Genomic DNA, 25,031 nt, shown 5'->3' with positions numbered 1-25,031 from the left:
GAGAATTTCCAGTAGAAGGCCTCTTCTTATGTCTACAAGAAGAATATATCCAGAATTAGCAAAACAAGTGTGACCAGCAACAAAATGTTGCACTGTTTCCTCCCTCTGTAAAGCACCAGCCACTCCCTCCAAGCAGTGCATTCTACTCTGTCCATCACTGTCTGCCCCATTTTTCTTTTGCAATTGTTATTCTACGTTATGAGTCACTGATTATGTTCAGTTGTCACTAGGCTTTATTGTTGTTGTTTTAATTCTTAACCACCCTCAAGCCATTTTCATTTAACTTTTCTTTGATTTTTTTATTGTTGTTGTTAACTGCCCTTGAGTCAATCTAGACCCATGGCAACCTCATGAATGAAACATCTCCAATACTCCCTGTCCTACACTGCTCTGCTCAGTCCCTGTAAATTCTTATCTGTAACCTTTTTAATAGTCCATTCATCTAGCATGTGGTCTTCCTCTCTTTCTACTTCTCTCCACTATTGGCATTATTGTTTTTTTCCAGTGAGTCATGCCTTCTCGTGATGTGACCAAAGTATAATAGCCTAAGTCCAACCATCTTGGCTTCCAGGGATATTTCTGCTTGATCTCTTCTAGGATCCATTTGTTTGTCTTTTGGGCTGTCCACAGAATCCTTTGCATTCTTCTCCAGCACCACATCTCTAATAAATTGATTTTCTTCTTAACCACTTTCTTAGCTGCCCAGCTCTAGCATCCATACATGGTAACAGGGAATAAAACGGCTTGTATGATTCTAACTTTTGTGCTCAGTTGTATATATTTACATTTTAGGATCTGTTCTCGTTCTTTCATAGCTGCCCTCCCCATTCTCAGTCTTCTTATGATTTCTTGACTGCAATCCCCACTCTGATCAATGTTTGATCCCAGGTTTGAGAACTATTTTACCATTTCTATTTCCTCATTGTCTAGATCGAATTTGTGTAAATTTTCTGTTTTTGTTTTTGTTGTTGTTGTTGTTTTCTATGTTCAACAATAAGCCTTTGCACTTTCTTCCTTGATCTTCCTTAGTCGTTGCTCTAGGCCCGTGATGTTTTTTGCTAGTATTATGGTGTTGTCTGCATAGCTTAGTTTGTTGATATTCCCCCAAAAAAAAAAAATGCTTCTGCAAATTTCTGACAACAATCTTATTGGAACTCACTACCTGAGTTTATTACTAGGGAAAGCATCCATAACTGTGATTTGGGGGTGGGGGTCACACAGAGGGTTTATTTATTTATTTCATTTATATACTGCCTTTCACCCTGACTGGACCCAAGGCAGCTCACAGATTTAAAAAGCATTACAATAAAATTTAAAACAGTTAAAATCTCCTAAAACAATATAAAATTACATATTTATACATTGCAGGGGGCTCCACCAGTACACTGATCCCCAAAAGATTGCTGTCAGTCAAGCCAATCTCTTCTAAAGCAGGGGTAGGACTGACTTCCTACAGTATTTATCTGCCCCAGTAGGGAAAATGTGTGTGTTCCACTTTCAACTGAAGAATAGTGTGGCAGACCAGAAGGGAAGACTGATGTGGGCTGTGCTTCATAAACTGGCAAAACAATGACATATTTTGGGTGTGAAACTACAGTTCGAATCTATGGCCTCCCTAGCTGTAACTACAGCCTCCCTGGTTCTTGCGGAGTTTCCCCTAGAAGTTGCACAGGGGTTGGGTTTCTAGAAAGGGGGCAGCTGAGCCAACCATGGAAAGCTATAGCCTCCCAAATCCTTCCTTGGCTTCCTCCTCACTTCAGGAGAGGGGTTGGAAAAGCAAAGAAAGGAGAGCTATAGTCTTCCTAATCCTCACTTGGCTGCCCCCCCCCCTCTCTCTCTCTCACACACACACACACACACACAGAGAGAGAGAGAATGAGAGAAAGAATGAGAGAGAGAATGAGAGAGAGATGTGGGACCATGTAGAAGCTCCACACGATGTCAAAGACACAACTGACACCCAGATGTTGGTATGGATGAGGTGGTTTGGATTTACCAATAACCTTGGTGGTAGAGGCATTTGCTTGAACCCTGGGTAAAGTGTCCATCATTCTGTCAGCTTCACCCACAGAAAAAGGCATCAGAAGGAGAAAATGGAAAGAGCTGACTGCACAAAGAAACGAAAATTAAAGCCTTGGGGACTAATGCTCAGGAAACCCAGTTTATGCCAGCTGCTCAGACAGAAGTCTCTTTCTAGGCACTGCAAAACAAAGTAACTAGAGCTTTCCATAACCACAGCTCCTTCCCAACCTTGCTTCAACTACAGCCTAGTTGTGGTAAGTCTGTTTGGCTCTTATTACTACTTTTGCCTCTCATTTGTAAATTCTAAGATAATAAGTGACTTGATAACAAGGACTGATTGAAAGTAATAAAGGAACACCTTCCTTTCATTTCCTAAAATCTTCCTAGACTACCATGCCCAACTTGTGGCTGTACCTGGTAAATTCAGAACACCCAAGGATATGAGCTATGGTATGCAATCCATTAAAATAGGTTATGTGAGGATATCATTGATAAAAAGAGAAAATACCAACTATTGACAACTTAACTGGTGGTTTTGGAGGAAGTAACACAATTAATTAGCAGATACAGGATGTAATGGTATAGCCACCTTGAGCCCCATTCAAGGGAGAAAGGAGAATATAAAATGAATGAATGAATGAGGAAGATGGAGAACAAATTTTCAAACAGTTGAGATTTTCAAATAGTCATTATATTTGATTTTTCAGGCAGTTTAGGGTATAATTAAGCAATATAATTAAGCTCAGTGAAAACAATTTGAGAATCCTTTGAAATCTGTTAAATACCAATGTTGAAAGTTGTACGAAATGCATGAACACAAAGGAGATTGTTGCATCGCTTGTAAAACCAGCTCACCTCTAGCCATCTTAAATCTTAAATCAGGCAGCATCCTGATATTATTAGATTGATTTAGCTGCCTAATCTTCTGCTCGGGTGCATTCCGGGTGCATCCCCACTTCCAGGAGGGCTCCTCTCCTCTCTTTTCAGTACCAGAAGTTTTCTGATTTAAGAAAATGGCCACCGGAGAGCTCCTGAAAGTGGGGATGCACCCGGGTGGCAAATTAGGCAGCCAAATCCATCTGATAACTTCAGCATGTTGCCCAATTTAAGATTTAAGCCGGCTAGAGGTAAGCCGGTTTTACAAGTGATATGATAAGCTCCAAATACAGAGCCTCTTGTGATATAATGATAGAATCTATGCTTTTGAAACAAGCCCTATGGAGAAGTGAAGCACACACATGTATATGTATGTGTGTGTGTGCCTTAAAGTCATCTGTTGATTTTTGGTGACCCTATTAAGAATTTTCTTAGACAAGGAATAGAATCATAGAATCATAGAATCGTAGAGTTGGAAGAGACCACAAGGGCCAACCAGTCCAATGGAAATCTCAATCAAAGCATTCCCAACAGATGGCCATCCAGCCTCTGTTTAAAGACCTGCAAGGAAGGAGACTCCACTACACTCCGAGGGAGTTTTTTTTCACTGTCGAACAGCCCTTACTGTCAGGAAGTTCCTCCTAATGTTGAGGTGGAATCTCTTTTCCTATAGCTTGCATCCATTGTTCCGGGTCCTGTTCTCTGGAGCAGCAGAAAACAATCTCAGAAGTGTTTTTTTCCATTTATTTATTTATTTATGGTATTTATATCCTGCCCTTCAGCACTAAAGGCTCTCAGAGCAGCTTATTATTATTTTTATTTATACGGTTCCCTGCCCTCAGGCTTACAATCTAAAAAGACACAACACAAAAGGAGAAGGGAATGGTGGTGGGGTAGGGGATTAGGTCCAGCAGTTCTTCTCTCCCTCTGAGGCCTGGACCAAAGCAGATGGACTGAAGGAGGGCTCTGCTTCTTAGAAGGAACTTGGAAGGCAGAGGTTCAAGTAGCAGTAGAACCAGCAGCTTCTTTTCCTCCTGGCCCCATAGTCACTATGGTCCTCCGATTCTCTCTGCTTGGGTATTTTGCAGCAGAGCCCTGTCGGGTCCTGGTTTTATAGCCCTAGCAGGCAAAGCAGCTGTGAGTGATGGTAAACACAGTGTCTACTGAATCAGGGCCTCAGTCCTGAAGAGAGAGGAATCAATTTTGAAGGCAGAGGTAATTCTTATGAAATATAGCCTACAGCGCTTGGCATTTGTTAGTGGTCTCCTAGCCAAGTGCTTAGCTTCTAAATCTGATACAATCTTGCTTAGCTTCTAAATCTGATACAATCTACTGTCCTTAAGGAATTTACACGTAAATTAGTAAACTTTAATTTCCTCTCACTATGGGGGAATACAAAGGAATGAGAGCCAGTGGGTTTAGTATCATTCCTAGATGCTCTTCTGAAATAGAGACGTAAAATTCTGGCATAAAATGTCAAAGGGCATGTACTGAATATTTGATATATTTCAGTGCATTTGCTAGAACTGACAGCATAATCACTGCTCATTTATTTTATATGTAACTTTTACCAGTGAACCATATTGCATGAGAAGCTATGAATCTAGGCCTTGGTCTTCAGGACCTTTGGATAAAAGCTTATGTATAGAGAAAAAAGAGCTGAGATTAGGTTGTTCTTAATGGCACATCCATTTTGAAGAGCTCTGCTACAACCTATGGAAAGCTCTGCACACATAAAAGCTAGGGATGGACAAATCTGTTTCTTATCATTCCATTTCATTTTCACATCAGTTTGTGAATATATTTTAGTTGCCATAAAAATTCAAACAAATTTTGCATGAAATTGTCTCAGCATTTTCCACAGTATATGCCTTTCCTATGCTATTTTTACAGTATTTCCACTAACGTACACATTTTATAAAAGGGTAAAAATAGTCGCTTGACATGAATGTCTAGTCATAACCTACTGTAAGGGGAGGTGCTCATCTCCGTTACTAAGTTGAAGAGCCAGCGTTGTCCAAGGACTGCTCTGGTAGTCATGTGGCCAGCATGACTGCATGGAATGCTGGTACCTTCTCTCCGAAGTGGTACCTATTGATCCACTTGGATTGCATGTTTTTGAACAGCTAGGTTGGCAGAAGCTGGGACTAATGACAGGAGCTTACACCATCATGCAGCACTCAGGCCTCAAACTGCCAACCTTCCAATCATCAGAATTGTCATCTTAACCATTAAAAATTAAGTGGAATGTATTGGAAAAATTGCAGATAGTGCAAAACTGAAGGTAAATTGCATTTCTAAGTTTGTGGACAGTGAATTAAGCTGGTTTGTGTTAAAATGCAAACCAATACATTTTTTCCCATTCAAAGGGATCATTCCTACTTACATTTAAACCGGTTTGGGATTCGCCTTCGCGCCGTGATGGTAAATCGATTCCAAAAGGTTTGTCGTCCCCGCTATGAAAGGGGATCTTTTCATTATCCCCTTGTAATTGCTTCTTTTTTTTTGGCACAATTGTCATCCCCACTAGTTTGCACCACTTCAAAGTGCATGTTAATCATCTGTGCAACATGCTCCAGAATAGATTCTTTCCAAAAGAACTACTAGAAAACTAGTGTCTGGAAAAACCGTGGTGTTTTTTTTGTTTTCTTTTGTTTTTTTTGTTTTTGTTTGTTTGTTTTTTGCATTTAACTTGCTTTATCATGACAGAAATTGATCAAAGTAGGATCAGAACTGGTTTCAACTGGGAACGACAGTCATATAAATCGATCAGCAATTCGCTTTAAATCATAGTAGGAATGAGCCCTTAGTAAAAAATAACCCTGACAATGCTTTTGCCAGTGGCAGGATCTCAAATGGAAACATATAATGTGTGGGTGTATTCCTGTACAAGCCTTAGTTCAATGGGATCCAAAGCCCACGCATTCCCTTTGCCAGATTTGACTACATCACCTTGGTTCTGACGTGCTTAAATTTCTCTCCTATTTTAACAAAGTGGTCGAGGGGAGGTTTTAAAAAAATCAAAGAATGAAAATAATCCCTTATCCATAACTTTAAGTGCTAAATAGTAGTCTTCCTTTCTTATCAAAGGTCATCTTAACTTACTGTTGTTGACTCGTTTCCACTTTCAAAACATATTACTTTAGTTCACAGTTTATTACTTCCAATACTAGACATACACAAGACAATTCACATATGCAATATACTATTCATAGGTTTAAAGAAGGTATCAACAAGGGTCATAACAAGGATGATACAAATTTTAAAGTCAAAAATATTGTTACTAAAATGCAGCAGAACATACTTTAATTCTCCCCCCCAAAAAAACCTGGAGCCTGGACTAAACAGAGACTTACATCACAGAGATTTGTAAAATATTCAGCTAATAAAAAGTAATGGAATTGGGAATATTTCCAGAATAACATAATATTTTAAGATAGGATTCTGAGAATCCTGTGTGTTTGTGTATACGCAAACTGCTTTTACACTGAAAAACTAGAAACTAAATTTTCCTTCCAGTGGTAGCTCTCCCACACATGTTATGATCCCTAATCTGAGGCTGGATGGGCTGTTGAAAGGTGGTAGCTTAAAAACTCCCTGTATATGCACAGAACTGTGGAAATAATGATTTGACTCTCAGATACATATGAGAGGTCTAGAAATGGAAGATTTTGTTTATACTAAACCCTTCCCCCTCTCACCCATATCTGGCAAATGATAACCACTGGATTTTCACTGGTAACTAGGAATAACAATTAGCTGTGGTACTTTAAATAAAAACTCAATCATCAATAGACTTCACTTCAAAATAGCAAGAAAGGCTTTTTACTAATAACATTATAATAAAATTAGTAAAGTTTTCTCATCTTTTCTCCTAAAGAGTAAGATTTCTCCAGAAACCTACATGAAAATAATGCTCCATTTTTGCTTCACAGCAATTTTGTATTATTTCTTTTATAGAATATGCTGTCAAGTGCACAGCATGAAGCATTGCAAGGGGAAAAGCCTGGTTTAATAGTTCTTCATTACAATATTTCCTGCAGAATCTTATGATTAGCACACTATGTCTTGATGTAAACTACAGTTTTTGCATAAAGTAAGAAATTAGTTAACATTTTCCTTTGGAGTGTCAAGACAAATGTAATGAAAGTTTAAAAGGAAGTAACTAAATTCTTGCTTGGATAATTTGAAATGCAGCTAAATTAAAGGGTTTGTTCAGTCTGATTCCTTAGAGAAAATTTATATTAGAAATTTTATATTAGAATATTTTCAAAGAAAAACAAATTTCTGGATCTGGAATACAATAAGCCAGTGGTTCTCAAATGGTGGGGCAGGACCCTCAGGGGGCATGGACAAATTGCTCAAGGGGAGGCATGAGACTTGGAGGCCCTGATCCCCCCTCCTTCTTCTAAACTTTTATGTGTAAAATTTACACATGCATTGAGTTAAATATTGAATTTACGTAAATTAAACTGTTCTAATTTAAACAATGTTATTTCCTTACAAAATGTTAAAATATGAATCTACATGCATGTGCAAATGAAAATATGCACACTAATTTTTTTTTTCATATACTGTGTTGTGGAAGGTGGGAAGAGATAAGCATGTAGATCTAAAGAGAGGTCTCAAGGGTAAAAAATAATAATAGTTGAATGCCACTGCAGTAGGACCTTGGTATCTAGGACCCCTTGTAGAAACAAGATCCATGGATGCTCAAGTCCCATTATATACAATGGGGAAGTAAAATGGGGGCCCTTATATAAAATGGCAAAATAAAGGTTTGGTTTTAGGGTGGGATTTTTTTGGGGGGTGGGGGGATATTTTCAAGCTGTCAATGGTTGAATCCATGGATGCAGAATCCATGGGTATGGAGGGCCAACTGCATAACTAAGAAGAACATAATTAGGAACAATGAATAGACAATTGGTTTCATAGGCAGATTTTTCTTCATATGTATCCAATACATACAAAAATGGGTGGAAGGGGATATCAATGAGTGATTACCGTTCTTTGCTATAAAGCACTTTTTGCATCTACTATTTTCCAATAAATCTTCTTTTATATAAGTGAGTTCACCTCACCCCAATTTTCCATTGATTTGGTTTGATGTGGTGGCCTTGATCAGGGTTCCAGATTAATATCGACCTCAAACAGATGACCCAACTGGGCTGCCATTGGGCCACATTGAGGGCGGGATGTGCACATGATGTACACCCTGAATATGGCAAGAAGCCACCCTGGACGCAGCTCTTTTCCAAAGAACCGGCCCAAAACTGGCCCAAAAAAGAGCAGAAACATCTGCTCCTTTTTGGCAGGCCAGGCGGGGACCACAGCGGCAGCTGAAATCAAAGCCAGGCACAGGGTAGCTGCCTTGGCCCCAGTGTAAACAAGCCCCATGTGGTCCCAGGGTGGCCCTTTAGGGCTGTCTGTTTCACCCCTTGTAAGTCCCCTTCCTTTAGAAAAGGAATGGATAATCTTTTCTTTTTCAGTCTAAGGGCTGATTTCTGCTATGGAAAAGGTCTTGTGATCCAATGGTGAGCAGGAAGATTTTCCAGAATAAAGGTCTGGGCATGATTTTAGGCATGGCAGTAGTGTCTATTTATACCAAGATTCCATATTAAAAATATAAGTATCTAGTCCCTGGAGAAGCAGAAATATGAGAAAAAAAGTATAGTAATTATTCTACCTAATTGTTTTGCAAGAACTGGGCTTGCTAGTGCCTTTCAGTGGTTTTAGCCAACCATTGATTTTTCACAGTGGTGAGTGACATTTTCAATCCCTTGGGGAGATAAAACCACAGACTGACTCTTTCTCTCTCAATTGCTTGAGTAAATGTTGCTATTTGGTGGACACTTGAGGTCTTTTTTTACAAAGTTGCCTGCAAATATAGAAAGTGATGAAGTCATAGGAGTTAAATTCTGTGCACAGATTGGCATGTTCTTGTGTCTTATTTCCTCTTACTCCATGCAGGCCCTGAAATTCTGCTCTGGGGATATATATAACTTTCACAACAGCATGAGAACACCAAAGTGGACTGCAGAGGGAAGAGAGGATTGGTGACAATCATTTCCTTGGACTTCAGACTGAGCCCAATATTTATACTGATGAATAAACAAGTTATAATGTTAGGGGAAAATGAGTTCTTAAAATGGCATGGTAACAGTTGATATAATCCAGCTTTACCAGAGGTGTAACAAAGCACATGGATGATCCCCCTTGCTTTTACACATCCCTTCTCCCAAACAAGTTGCTCTGAGACTAGGATATTTGGAAGAACTGCCTATTCTTCATTTATACATACCACTTCATACTGAACTAACAGTGTTTAAGTCGTTTACAACTGTAAGCTAATTGCCCCCAACAATCTGGGTACTCGTTTTAGCAACCTTGGAAGGATGCATGCCTGAGTCGAGCTTGAACCTTTTTGCTGGTATTGAACTCGCAACCTTATGGTTTTGAGTGAGTGGCTGCAGTACAGGCATTTAACCACTGCGCCACCAGGGCTACTTCACCTTGCTGTACTCCTTACTGAGGGTAGGGGGATATGAGGGATGTATCCAAATATCTCATGTTCTTAACAGCCTCTGCAGGTGTGTGCATTTGCACACATTGCATATCGGTGGGCAGACAGATGGGTGCATATAGGTGCATAATGTCCCACATAGATATTCTGAGGAGAGGGAAATACAGGACTCTTTATAACCTATGAGAATTCACGATAGATGGGTACAGTGGCTGTAGCAGTAACTGACTTTGTTCACTATATATACTCCTCTTTCAAACATTGGAATGTCTAGTGCTTCAGTATACTCTGTCCCGCCCCCTCCCACATGTACCTTATAACCCTACCCACTGCCCAAAGTACTAAAGTAGAAGCTCCACAGTAACTCAAAGAGTTCCATTAATCCTAGTTACAAACAGATGAACATTATTTAAGAATAAAACAAAATGTTTGGAAAACAGATACAAATCTGAAACTTACTTATGTTACACTAAAGAAAGGGAGTAATTAATGTCTTTTCCATATGAGACAAAGACTGGTATTTTTAATTTTTAAAAAATTCCCAGACTTTTAACATCAAGGTCTTTAAAAACTGATTTGAACTGTTCACTTTGGGGTAGCCTGTAAAATATTTCTCGTGCACTTCTTATTCTATGCTAACTTAGTTTGAACTTTTGTGTTGTGTTATGGGCCAAAAAGTTCCAAACTAATTAGACCCAATTGGACCCTATGTTTTGTAGTTTTATTATTACTGTTGTCGGACTCTAATATTGTATTTTATGTTTTAAATTGTGCAGAGAATGATGATGGTGCTGGTAGTGGAGGTAATGGTGGTGGTGATCATGCTTATGGAGCAGTATTACCGCTTCCAGACATAGGAGGAAGAGGAGGAAGAAAAAACCTTTGCAGTAGAATGCTATGATAAAATATACAAACTCATCTGTGCACAGTCTGCTTATTGAAGGAATATAGCTAACTTACTTCTTCTTGTTCTAAATATAATTCTTCCTCTTTCATTGACAGAATCCTTTTGTCTGTGATTTCTTCTTTGTGCCCATCAATGGCAGAACCCACCTGAAAATAATAAGAATGCGTGTGAAAAGAAGTAACAATTTAATTTCCTAATTTTTCTGTGCACTGTAAGGAAAGAAGATCATCTACTCCCATCTTTGTCCCCCAAGCACATCTGTCCACATTTAGGTATAGTATTTCAACAGTGTACTTTAGTGAAATCCAATGGACAATCCTAAAATGTTTCATAGAATCAGATTATTTTGGCTTACATTATTATAATTATCATCGCTTATTTATGTAGTTTTCAATAAAGTAAATAAACCATTTATAACTAGAAAACATCCAGGGGTAGCCATGTTGGCCATATAGCAAATCCAATAACATCAAAAATCCACCAAATAGTGATACCTTTATTGGGCCAACCAAAATGCATAGTATACATGTTGCAAGCTTTCAGAGCTCCACTGGTTTCTTCATCAGGCAAGGTATTAAAAACAAATGGAAACATTCAGGATTGCAAAGGTAGTATCTTTTTGTTTTGCAAATAGAAGTTAAATTTCCTGGACTTTGAGAACTTCCCAGTAGCCACATGGCCAGAAGAAGGAGGGACAAGCATGCAAGAGATACCCCTCCGTACCCTCTGAACTAAGAACAAAAACAGCAAAATGCAGGCCTATAACTAATCTTCAGGGGGTTTTCTCCTGTATAGTTTTTAACACCTTGCCTGATGAAGAAGCCAATGGAGCTTCTAAAGCTTGCAACATGTATATTGTGCATTTTGCTTGGCCCCATAAAGGCATCACTTTTTTGTTGAAGGAGCAGTCCACAAGTATACAGCAAGATAATTCCAGGACCAGGGAGCAGCAAGAGAAAAAGGATACAGCTGAGCCTTCACTGGGTAAGAAGCCAAGTATTCCAAGACTGCAGATTTCTAACAAGCTGATAAGAAGAGATAAAAGCTGCAAGATAAGGAGGAGTTAGGTTATGCAGGATCTTGAATGTCAGAACAAACAGATTATATTGAATCCTAGAGGGAATAGGTAGCCAATGAAGGGATATCAAAAGTGGGGTAAAATGATCAAAATGAAGGGCCAAAAAGGTAATCTTGGTGGCAGAATGAAGAATGGAAACCTAAGGGCTAAGATGAAATATCGGAAGACCAGTCAAAAGAAGATTACAGTAACTGAGACGGGAAATGACTAAAGTATGGACTAAATCCTTAGTGGGGGAAGCTGAGAGGAAAGGTCTAATTTTAGTTATGTTATAAAGGAAGAATCAACATGACTTTGCTATAGCCTCCATATGAGCAACAAAGGACAAAGAAGAGTCAAAGCCAAAGCCAAGAGCCTGTGGTTCCTTCACAGGATAGATGGGAACATTATTGAAAGTGATGAAAAATGTATAATGTAATGAAGGTTTCGGGGGGAGGGAGATGAATAATTTTGTCTTTGCCAAATTAAATTTAAGGTGGCAATGAAGCATCCATGCTGAGATACCAGAAAGTTATGCTGTGGTGCCATGTTCCATCTCCAAAGAAAGTTCAGGAGTGGAGAGATACAGTTGAGTAACATCAGCATAAATGTGATATTGAAACTCATACGAATTGATAAGATTAGCTAAAGATAGTGTGTAATGAAAAGACAACAAAGGGCCCAGAACAGAGCCCAGAGAAACCCCAACCAAATGGGGAAAGGAACAGGATATATGACCACCAGGTACCACATTAAATGACCATCCTGGGAGATAAGGTGAAAACCAGCTGAGAACCGAATCAGAGAAACCTAAGATAACAATACCTTGTCCAACAGAACAAACATCTCCAGCAAGCTTATGTCTTCCTCTTATCTCTTTAAGAATAATTTTCAAAACAGTGCTTTGTCAAGGATAGGTGCAGAAACAACTCCCAACTCACCAATGCCATGCAGATCCAAGCCCTCAACATACTTCATGAAACCCCTTTTAAGACCCACCTTGTTGTTATATGCCTTCAATATGTTTCCAACTTTTGGTAACCCTAAGCAAACCTACCACAGGGGTTTCTTGGCAAGATTTCCTCGGGGGGGGGGGGTGCCTTTGACTTCTTAGGCAGAGATAGTGTGACTTGCCCAAGGTCACTCGCTGGGTTTCCATGCTGAGCAGGGATTTAAACCCTTGTCTCCAAAGTCATAATCTAATGCTCAAACCATTACACCACACTGGCTCTGTAAGTTCAACCTTAGAGGCTTGGAAACACTGGTTGCATGTATTAACACCACATTCTTCTGTGCTTTCTACTCTTTGAACATGCATAATTTAAAGTTAAATAAGAAGAGTGGTACAGAATTGGGGAATCAAAGGATTTATATGGACTAAAAGATCTAGTTGAGAATGACCCAGAAAAACAGCAAAACTGCAAGGTAATATAAACTTGGTTCATATCACACAGTCTAAATTGTTTGTATACATACCAAACTTTTCAAGAAAAAGGGATATTTAATAGCATTCAAGAGACTGAATGTGAACAGACAGAGATGAAACCAGAGAAGTTATCCCCATGTCTACAGAAGCATAGCAGATTTGGTGGTTCACCAGGGCTCAAAACAGTGCATCTAGGGGTGGAAATTTAACAAACAATACTGGAACCTCTGTCTAATAGGCAGTCCCACCATACTATTTCCATGTGGTTCTCAGAATCAATGTTGCTGGCACTAAGCCAGGATGACTAAACTGAAGCTGATGTATTTTGGTCATATCATGAGAAGGCATGACTGACTAGAAAAGACAATAATGGCGGGTTATAGACCGCCGAAAAGCGGCGGTCTGGCTCCGCCGCCGCTTGCAGCGTCCGGGAGATGCAGCCTTTAAACGGCACGACTCCTGGACGCTGCAGAGAAGGAGCGCGGAAATCGCACTCCTTCTCGGGCCCCGGAAGAGGCGCCACAAGTGCCAAAGGGCGCACTCGTGGCGTCACTTCTGGTGCGCCACGTGCGGACGCAGAGCATCCGTTATGTCAATATAGCGGCCCCCATGTGGAAGGGGCGCTGCCATATTGTATGTATTCCATACGTACTAGGGTTAGGGGGGTGCGGAAGCACCGCCCCTTCCTAACCCTAATACGTATGGAATACGTATTTTTTGGCGGTGTGTAACCCGCCAATGGTTGGTAAGGTTAAAGGCAGTAAGAAAAGAGGAAGACCACATTACAGATTGATAGACTTAACCAAGGAAGCCATGGCCCTGAATCTGCAAGAACTGAGCAGGACTGTTGATGATAGGGTGACTTGGATGTCTCATTCATGTGGTTGCCATAAGTTGAAGTCAACTTGATAACAGTTTACAACAAATGTTTCACTGAAGATGACCTGGGGAGGATCTGAAGCAAATGAAAAACCCCTCCACATGTGCTGGAGTGCACTTCCCTAAAGAGATGCTGGCAGGCAAAAAGTGTTTGAGGTGTACACTGAGAGTAATAGTCAGCAAGTGAAATCTTACATATATCTTACATAGACTGGTCTTGCAGCAGCATGTCTGGTCCTTAATATGCACTAGGGATTAATCGCTGCATTCATTTTGAGGAACAGTGCTTGGAATATAATTTGCAGGCCTATTTAAGTTATTCAGAAAGACTCATTAAAAATAACTTTGTGGAAACCCAGGGCCTTTTATGCTGCACAATTACAACTACAATTGAAAAAGGGATTGCATTTTAGGGAAGAGATCACTCACAAGAGTTTCTTCTTTCTGAAAAGGCCTAGGCCTTGAGCAAGATGAAAGCAAAGAGAATATTACAACCCATAAATGAATAACAAAGGAAAACATTTTAAAACTTCAGGGAAAAAACTTTGTGACTGAAATTTTTAATAGGTGAGATTGTACATCCTCTTCATTATATTGTGTTGGGCATTTTGTCTTATGTTGTATTTGTAAATTAATTTTAAATGTTGAACAATGAATTTTTTTTAAAAAAACCAACAACAACTAACCAGATTTCTGTTTTTTAAAAAATTACAAACAAGAGAAAGAATCATAGAATCATAGAGTTGGAAGAGACCACAAGGGCCATCCAGTCCAACCCCCTGCCATGCAGGAAATCTCAGTCAAAACATCCCTGACAGATGGCCATCCAGCCTCTGTTTAAGACCTCAATGGAAGGAGACTCTGCTACACTCCGAAGAAGGAGTAGGTTCCACTGTCAAACAGCCCTTACTGTCAGGAAGTTCTTCCTAATGTTGAGGTGGAATCTCTTTTCCTGTAGCTTGCATCCATTGTTCCGGGTCCTGTTCTCTGGAGCAGCAGAAAACAAGCTTGCTCCCTCTTCAACATGACATCCCTTCAAGTATTTAAACAGGGCTATCATATCACCTCTTAACCTTCTCTTCTCCAGGCTAAACATCCCCAGCTTCCTAAGGCGTTCCTCATAGGACATGGTTTCCAGACCCTTCACCATTTTAGTTGCCCTCCTTTGGACACACTCCAGTTTCTCAATGTCCTTTTTGAATTGTGGTGCCCAGAACCGGAGACAATATTCCAGGAGGGGCCTGACCAAAGCAGAATAGAATGGCACTATTACTTCTCTTGATCTAGACACTATACTTTTATTGATGTATAGGCATTGGCCTTTTTAGCTGCCGCATAGCACTGTTGACTCATGTTCAATTTGTGATCTACTTGGACTCCTAGATCCCTTTCACACATAGTTTCATTCAGCCAGGTGTCTCCCATCCTATATCTATGCATTTTGTTTTTCCACTCTAAGTGCAGTACCTTACGTTTCTCTGTGTTGAATTTCATTTTGTTAGCTTTGGCCCAGCTTTCTAGTCTATTCAGGTCATTTTGAATTTTAATCCTGTCCTCTGGGGTATTAGCTACTCCTCCTAGTTTGGTATACCCAAATTTGATAGGTATGCCCCCAATTCTGTCATCCAAGTCATTGATAAAGATGTTGAATAACACTGGGCCCAGGACAGACCCCTGTGGGACCCCACTGGTCACTTCTCTCCAGGATGAAAAGGAGCTTTGGCCGGTCAACCAATTACAGATCCATATAACAGTTACCTTGTCTAGCCCACAGTTTACAAGCTTGTTTGCAAGAATGTCATGGGGAACCTTGTAAAGGCCTTACTGAAATCAAGATATACTATATCCACAGCATTCCCTTCATCTAACAAGCTGGTAATTTTATCAAAACAAGAGATCAGATTAGTCTGGCATGACTTGTTTATCTGAAACTCATGTTGACTTTTGTGATTATGGAATTGCCTTCTAGATGTTGACAGACTTGATGTCAAAGGTTCCTCTTTTTTCCCCTTTTTGAAGATGGGGGCAACCTTTGCCCTCCTCCAGTCTGCTGGGACTTCTGTTCTCCAGGAGTTCTCAAAGATTATTGCCAATGGTTCTGATATTACATTTGCCAGTTCTTTTAATACTTTGGATGTAGTTCATCTGGTCCTGGAGACTTATATTCATTTAGATTAACAAGGTATTCCTGTACTATTTCCTTACTTATTCTGTGCTGAAATTCCCCTACTCTGTCTGCTGCTCCATTATCCTCAGGTTGAGCACGCTTTGCCTTTTCTGAGAAGACTGAAGCAAAGAATGTGTTGAGTAATTCTGCCTTTTCTCTGTCCCCGTTAGCATTTTGAAGCTCAGTTGGACAATAAATCAGAAATTTAAGACAACAGAAGAATTCAATAGGGATTACCTCCTGATTCTGTTGACAAGACTTTAAGAAACTGTGCTATCTCAGTAGGTTTGCTGCCCAATGAAACAGACACTGGGGACGCTAAGAATTAGCAAGTTTTTGAACAAGAAATGAGGTTACAGGTTAATTACATCAGGGATTTTAGATAGATAACCTAGCTTTGTATTTTTAAATACACAGAACTAAAATGACTGGGCATTAACAGTGTTATATTCTTAAATCAGCTCTCTGTCTTAAATATCCTCTTTACAAAAAACATACATTTTTGAGCACATTTAAACTGATTAGCTTTAACCAACTAAACTATGCGCATCATATCAGTCAATGTCTTCAAACAATTCTTAGCACTCTAAACTAATAATTTTGTTAATGTTAGCAACGTTGGTAGTCTTGGTTTTGGAATTTCAGCCATGACTATTATCTATTATAGAACAGGTTGTATGTATCCAGTGTAGCAGTCATGCACAACTGCTTATACAATAATTCTGTAAACCTTCCATAAAGCTGTATCTCACTGAGGGCTGAAACAGGCAGCCCTAAAGGGGCAGTGTCACACTACCCCTTTAAGCACCGGGTCAGAACCATGGCAACCTCATGCCACAGCCCCGATCTGGCATTTTAGGCACAAATAGAAGCGGCAAAGTGCCACTCCTTCTTGCGCCGGAAAAAAAGCACCCCTTCCACCATCACTGTGGCTCTTTTTGCTCCTGTGGCATGCGGCGTCTAATCACTGTGCCGTAAGATCATTCCCATGCTTCCCACCTTCTGGGTGGGTGGGCAGCATAAGTCCGGCTTGGGGGTGGAATCAGGGCATGTGGTGTGCAGTCGCCACATCCCACATCACCCACAAGCTGGCTGTTACTGCCGGTCTGCTTTCCCCCTGAGTGTCCAAAAAGCCTCTCTGGGATTAACAGGATCCTCAGTAATGACATGGAATGTGAAATGGGGGGCTGCAGTGGAAAGTGGAAATCAGGAAAAGAGCTGTGTGAGCTTACTTGAAAATTTCATTTTTTCAAAATAAAAAAAACCTCTAGCAAGACATTAATAAACATGGAAGCAATAATTCCATCATTTATTATTGTTCTTTCTGTGTACAATAAAGGGAAATTCAAGTATTCAAACACTGTATGAACAAGTGACAAGACTGTATGTGTACTTGCTATTTAAAGAGAATACTTTTTGCATGAGTTCAAAGACTGAAATCTGAATTGGCTTCAAGTACTCCAGGTGTATCACTCTAAACACTTTGCAGGAAAGGCATGTAGCAGAATCCAGTATATGAATATTGCCTGCATACAGTATATAAACAGTTTTCATGAGCTAATTATTTGAGATATCTATATTGGTATTCAAATAGCACATAGCTCCTGTAAAACTTGAGCTCTTCTGAAGTATGTTATAAATGCCAATCAATATAATTCAGCTTAAATACTGTGATAATCAGTCTCCATAAGGATTGATGGGATTCCCCAATCTTCTGTTGCTAAACAAAGGAGTGGGACAAATTACTTATTTATATATACAAAACATGGTGATAAAGGCCAGCTGCAGGTATTTTTTGGAAAGTGCATTTTAATAAGGCCCCATTCAGCAGGGGAACAAATGGAGTAAAAGCTAAACTACCATGTTTAGTGGAAAAGCTCTGTCTCTCTTTCTAACAACAAAATCAATCATTTGTTCAGACTGTGGGGAGTCAAAGTTAGTTACTGAAAAGAGACCCATATATAAAACAAGTCAATAACTCATTGTGTGTTATTGTTGAGCTGAAGAAATCTGCTTTCAAAAAGCTGTTCCTACTTCCCTCCAAATGAATGTCACTGTATTCAGAGAGTGGGAGAGAGTCTTTTTGTTTCTAGTTTTTCCTTACTGCCATTTATTTATCTATAGGAAAGAGAAGTGGCTTTTCAGTGTTCCCCCACCCCAAAAAAATATATCATACTATAAGTAGAGCATACATACACACACATTTTTATCATTCCCTTTCTCTTTGAGTCACCAAATAAAAGTTAGGGAAGGCTCTAGTATCTTTTAACAATTACACAGAAGGGATAACTTCAAAACAGAAACTTTAGCAGGTTATCTAATGAGTTCTCTACTCATCTAGCATAAATAGAAACACATACTGGCTCTAGATCCCTCTCACATTAAACCTTTGTTTGTTTGTTTCCATCTTCTTTATCACTTAGATGATTAATTTCCACAAATAAGGTTATTGAGAAAATCTGGACTCTGCCGCATCTTAGACCTGTTCTCTGGTGTGTTAACAAAGACCACCACCATATAAAAGCTTCTCTACATCAAACTAACATTATCTGGCTTCAAGGACACCAAATTGCTTCCTTTGCATCATATCTAGCCTCAGCAGGAGAAACACCACATCCACTTTCCTTTTTTGAAAACTTTTGTTTGAATGCCACTTTTCATACTAATGGAACAATGGCACTTATCTACAAATATCTTCTGGAACACACATATGAGAAAGGCAAGTATATGAGCTCATTTTGGCAAGCAGAATTGAAAACCATGATTTCAAACACTGCATGGGTGCATATTTAGTCTTTACCCCCATACAAATCCCGTTCAGCATCTGTGAAGGAGAATACTTTGAAAACTATCCATAGATGGCATCTCACACCTGTAACACTATCTGAAATTATTAAAACGCTTTCTCCAGATTGCTGGAAGGGTTGTAAATCTAGAGGCTATTATATGTATATGTTGATTGAATGTCCTAAAGTGAAAAAATCCTGGGATGCAGTTCTGTATCAAATGTCATGTATCACTGATCAAACGGTAAATTTCTCTCCAGTTTTGAATTTGCTTTCTATAGCGGGATACAGACCGCCCCTTTGGGGTGGCCTGCACCCACCCCTTTCCCCGACGGATCAGGGCCTCAGCTGCCACAGCAGCAGCCCCGAGGCCCCAATCCACCGCTTTTCCAGGCCGCAGGGAAGCGGCAAAAGGTTACTTCCCCATGGCCTGGAAAGGGGTGTCCTTGGGGCTTCAAGTCCCAAGGACACCCTGACAGCGGTGGGGAAAGGGAGAAAGGGGCCACTCGGCCCCTTTCTCTTTGTATCGCTGATGCGGCCATTTAAAGGCCGCGTCAGCATTATGCGCAGCCAAAGGAGCTCCGAAATAGAGCTCCTTCTAGCGCCACTGAAAGGGCGCCACAAGCGCCCTTCAGTGGCACCAAGACGTCACGTCCACGCTGCCTCATTTGGAGGCAGCTGGCCAGAACGTCATAATGGCGGAGCCCATGTAGAAAGGGTGCCTCCATTACAATGCCGCAGCAATGTACAAGGGTTGCAGGGCATCTGGAAAGGATGCCCCGACGCAACCTTAGTATGTGTGCAGGCTGGCGCTTTGCGCCGGTCTGTACAGCACCAATATTTGTTAAAAGTAATTCTAACTTGAAACATAGGAAACTGATCATTTTTTTCATTACTGCTGTCAGATTATAAGTAGCCACATGCTGGAAGCCAGGTGACTCCTCCATTGAGAACTGGTGGACTAGAATTTGGGGTATGTGGTTGATGGAGAAACTGTCTGCTATGATGAGGTTTGGTTACAAAAGGACTAACACATTTCAAGAAGACTGGATGATCTTTATTGACTATGGCGGGATACAAACCGCCATATAGTACGTATAGGATACGTACTAGGGTTAGGAAGGGGCGGTGCTTCCGCGCCCCCCTAACCCTAGTACGTATCCTATACGTACAGGATGGCGGCGCCCCTTCCACATGGGCGCCGCCATCTTTACGTACTGGACGCATAGCGTCCAGACGTGTCGCGTCCTTTGTGACGTAGCAAGTGCGCCCCTGGCGCCTCGCTACGTCGCAAACGCGACTGCAAAAGAAGCTCCATTTTGGAACTTCTTTTTTGCTCCGCGCGGGAGCAGCGCGGTTTGGCTGCTGCAGCTCCCGCGCGGAGCAAACGGCGGCGGCAGGGAAGCGCCGCAAAGCGGCGGTTTGTATCCCGCCTATGTTAATCAACACTCCCACTGGATCTAACCTCCTGCTTCACAGATAGATCTTTGGACAGACACTCTACAACTTCACAAGCTGGACTATCTAGCTCTTAGGGGTTGTGCAGATCTGCAGCTGTCAAGTGCACTGGATCGGGGCTGCAGCAACTGCACGCCGCAGCCCCAATCTGGCCTTTCCAGGGCACAAAAAGGAGCCACAAAAAGCAGTTCCTTTTTGTGCCCCAGAAAGGGCATGATAGCCATGGTGCTGCGGCTTGAAGGTGCTCCTTTGGTGCTGCATTGTGTGGACACAGTGCCAAAGGAGCACAATGATGCCATGCCTCATGTGGAGCAGTACACAGCATCACACCACCATGGGGGTGGAGTTGGAACCTGCGGCATATGGATACCACGCCGCAACTCTGCCCCCAGGCCAGCCTTAATGGCCAGTCTGTATAGCCCCTTGCTGAGAACTAACTGTCTGATTCTGCTGCTGAATAACTATTCATCAGATACACGCCCTTGGCCCTTGTTGTTAATTGTTGTTGTTGTTGTTGTCATTGTTCCACAGACTTTATGTGTTTTATTGTAAAAACTCAATAAAATTTTGATTAGAAAAATAATAGTTATGCAGAAACAGAATGCTTTGGTAGAAGGAGTTTGTATAGCAGTACAAAAGGCTGCAACTTTGGAAATGCTCTCCTCTAATACACCAGTTAAAGATACAGGAGCACTAACTTCTTTTCTCTTTGGTTGCTGCCTTCCTTTGGTCCATTTTCCTACTGCTTCTTTACCCTTGTAGTAGTAAGCCCCAACTGCAGACACATAGTCTCTAATTCTCCCAATTTGGCAGGGACCATGCAATTTTCCCCATTTTATGGTGACCCCTGCTCTTCTGCTTTTTCAATTGCTTTTAAAATGACCCAGTTTCTCTCATCTCCTCCCACTTTCCCCCTTTGTCCTCAGCTTAATTCACTTGCTACACATTAAGTCGAAAGTTAACTCAGCAAGAGGAGAGGAGGGGGCAGAATCTTGCCCTTCCCAGTTAGGCTCAGGCAAAAGTAAACTGCTATAGACTCTCCTACTTTGTGTTTTCTTCCTCAGTAATAATTCAACTCTAATGTTGCTTGGCTACACATGTCCCTGTTTTCATCTGTGAAATGTTGAAAGATATGCAGTTGGCTAAGGTGGCCCATAAGATTTGTTCTGAAGTCCCTCTGATATCATCACATTCAATGTCATAGTAACATCATCAACAAAATAATGTAGGCTAAATGACAATTTGGATAAATAAGACTGCAAGATCAAAGAATGAGGAAAATAATGCCAAAAACAAAATCAAAATAACACTAACATGTTTAAAACAGTTGAAAACAGGAGACTTTTCAACACTCACAAAATCAGTATGGTTTATTTTCACTTTACCTCCAAAATGAAAACCAATTTATTTTTATAGGCAAAGTAAAGGCTTGCTAATTGTAAGCATCAGCTCTGAATCACATGTTACTAGCACCCTAATTGGGTATATGTGATTAAAGCTGTCATATTAATACATGTGTTAATGGAAATGAGATTGTTTCATAAGGCCGCTCGTTCATAAAATTATATATATTGCTTAGGCTTTTACAAGACAAGATAAGTAAAAGTCCAAATACTGTAATACCCATTCATTGTGTTTCTCTAGAAATATTTTTTTTCTTTGCTGCAATCAAAGAATAAAATAAGACACAGTATTTATTACACAGATTATGGAGAATATGCACTTCCCTTGTTACAATAGACCCATGGGATACTCGTCAATTTCGGAGCAGAATTTAAAGTGCTGATTGTCATATAAAACCTTCAGGAAAGATTGGAAAATGGAAATAACATTTGAATACTCAACATGTGGGTGTGCAAGGGGGGGGGGGGGCTCACGATTTTGGAAACTGCAATGAGGCAAATCCTGAAGCACTTAGATGCATATTCTGGGATCTCATGGGGTCCTCCTGATGTCCCAGAGGAGGAGGTTGTTGTCATGATACAACTATCAGAGAATAACCAGCTGCCCCCTGCACTGTCCGAGACACTACATCGTCAAGGGAAGAGGACAATGGGGTATATCTGGGAGACACCTTCTTCTCCTTGGAGAGTATCTTTAAAATTTGCACTGTTTTCAAAGTCATGAACAAAGAAACTGTTTTCTACCACAACTGAGAGAAAGTTGATTACATTATTTGATTTCCTTTGGTGGAAACAAATAACAACCAGAAGCACCTGCTTTCCTAGCAAGAAATAGACTGGGTTCCCCTTGTTGTTTTTCTGTTGGCAGGTGAAGACATATTTTTAAAGATCAATGTTTGTTTTGTCTTTTAATTTTATTGATAATTTAATAATATATCACTTTTTGTATATTGTCTCTTTTGTGAGCCACCTAGAGTCTGCACTTGGATATTCCAGGAAATACCAGGTATAATACTCTAGATCTAGAAAATAACCTTCACCATCCATTTAATTTGCATTATCTGCAATATATATATATATATATATATATATTGCAGATAATGCAAATTAAATGGATGGTGAAGGTTATTTTCTAGATCTAGAGTATTATACCTGGTATTTCCTGGAAGTTCTCTTTCCAAATACTAATCAGACCTGACCCTGCTTAGCTTCTGAGATCAGATAGGATATGATGCCTTCAGGGTATCTTTAGTAATTCTAAAAATGCATCACATCTCTATAAAGGATGGAGCTCTTCAGATCTGCATGCTCCAAGCCCTCACCGTGCCACCCAGGCACCATCTTGGTGCACACCTGTACACATAGCATGAGCCCTAATGACAACAGTGCCGCACACAAGGGGTGTCATCATGATGTGCAAGCATGCCTATGCCACCCCTTCAGGGATGCAAAAAGAACCCGCCCAGAAGCGGGTTCTTTTTGGTTCCTCCGGAGGCCGTGGCATGTGGTTGCTGCGGCCTCCTTCAGGGGCAAAAGGCCCCAATAAGCATTATGTATATTTTAGTTAAATCCTTTTTAAATCTTGCTGAAATTTCTATCACCCTATGAAAGAGACTGAAATAACTTTGAACTGTCCACCAAATCCTACACTTTTATTGGAAGACAATGGCAAATTATGAAGCCAAAGACATGGCAGATGTGAGGTTTTCAGATCACTGCTTCTAGCCCTAGATCTTTATCTGGAAATGTCACTGGGCTGTTATTGGTTCAAATGGAACCTACTTGGAGTCAGCAGTCATTTGGCAACCACATTGTTATTCATCTTCTATAATGGTAGGCCTTATAGGCTCATAAATATCTTAATGGCAAAGAAAATAAAGCACAAAACCTAAGGTCTTACTTGTTAGTGAGAAAACAATTTCATCCCTGTATGAAAAGAACTTGTTTGGATGCCAAGATGCTAGAAATGTCAGGCCTAAAAAGGTCTAGATTGGTCCCTACAGCCAATTTTTCCTTTAAAAAAACCTGAGGATTAGTAGTTTGTTATTTGGTTCTCCTGACTTCTCCATTTTGCTCGTGATCATTCTACAGTTTGAAATATTGTTCTGCTAAGCGGTTCATACTAGTGCATCTGGTACATATGAGAGCTCATAGTGTTCTCATTTTTGACTTTTGTATACATTCTTCAGTAGTTTTCAGTTCACTTGATTTTTTTCTTGTTTGTAAAGTCTCCTTTAGCCATTTTATCTTGTAAATAAACACATCTCCATACATTTAGTAGGTTTGTGTGTGTGCATTATTATTTATGCAGCTTTAGGAACTCACTAGTTCTAAATCCAGCATCTGTTTGCTTGACTATTACATCCTGAATATTATTTTGGCTTGCAGATCTTAAGAACAGAAGGAGCAGGGCTTGTTGACAACCCTTTAGGATGTCGTTTAGGACCTGGGTATCCTCTGACTCTGGCTGGATTGGACAAAATGGGGTGTGTGACAATTATGCCTTGCAGGATTGTTGTTGAACTTGTTTAATTTACCCAGAAATGGCTGGTGATTGACTTGAAACTTGACACCTATTTAGACAGAGCTTCACTTTTGAGATCCCTGTTCACACACAACCCATTGTTACTATAGCTCTACTGGTGTTGCAAGCAAATGTCTCCATAGGGCTACTGTTAGAGGTAATTCTTCAAATGCCTTTTTGTACATGTATCTACATATGCTGCCTTGCAGACTTCAGATCAATTGAAACATGACATCTTGTAATGTCCCAAAATCAGAAGAGAAAGGTTTTTTTTTCATTACAATTTTTCCTCTATGGATTCATCCAGACTTGTCAAATGTATCAGGACATGACAGTTTTTACTACTGCACTTGTTGCTTTTATTTTCAACGACCAAATAACACTTCTCTTGTCCCAGTGTATTTCCTGGTCATTCCAATCAATCACCACAACTTTTTACTTCTTAGTTGGCTGTATGTTTGCCTGTATGTTTTAGAATTTTAAAAGTCCAAAACCACATGTGTACCTACTATTGTGGTTCACTTGAGGAGGGGACAGTGCTCCATTACATTTTAACTTTTCATATTCTTGCAGTCTACTGCCTGCCCCTGTTTCACCATCCCATTGCCCCATATAAGGTAACTGATCACCTTCTATGAAGAGAGCTGTTAAACACATTCTCCAGAACCTTTGTACTATTGCTATAAGCTGCTGGGCTAATATCACTGTATTTTGTTTTGGAGTGCACAAACACAGAAATTCCACTATAAAATTTTACAGTAATAATGTAACAATGATAAAGTTTCTTAAGACTTTTTAAAAAATTATAGTAGTAATGCTAATGTTCTGAGATTTTAAAAATAATTTTAAAACAGTAAGGAGGAACTGGGGAGAAAGAAGTCTCATGAGAACCGCAAAACATGTGGAGGCAAAATGAGTGCAGGAGAGTCAAACATCTAAATTCACAATTCATGGTGCCAACAAGATGCTTGCAAATAAATTAATCTGTGCCACTTTTTTATTG

The 25,031-nt window shown here is 40.2% G+C and overlaps 1 protein-coding gene across 1 annotated transcript in view; it reads right to left on the bottom strand.

Moving 5' to 3' along the window:
* Window positions 1-25,031, bottom strand: part of DCDC1 (doublecortin domain containing 1) — a 370,698-nt gene that overhangs the window by 203,978 nt on the left and 141,689 nt on the right. Inside the window, exon 10 of the mRNA XM_089521309.1 lies at window positions 10,382-10,474. Coding sequence (XP_089377435.1) covers window positions 10,382-10,474 — 93 coding nt within the window. The remainder of the gene's footprint in view (window positions 1-10,381; window positions 10,475-25,031) is intronic.

Source organism: Sceloporus occidentalis, unplaced genomic scaffold, assembly GCF_023333645.1.
Source record: "Sceloporus occidentalis isolate IW3139 unplaced genomic scaffold, rSceOcc1.0.p SCAF_4, whole genome shotgun sequence".
Taxonomy (NCBI): domain Eukaryota; kingdom Metazoa; phylum Chordata; class Lepidosauria; order Squamata; family Phrynosomatidae; genus Sceloporus; species Sceloporus occidentalis.
Note: the sequence above shows the minus strand (reverse complement) of the source record. Positions and strands in the feature narration are given on the sequence as shown.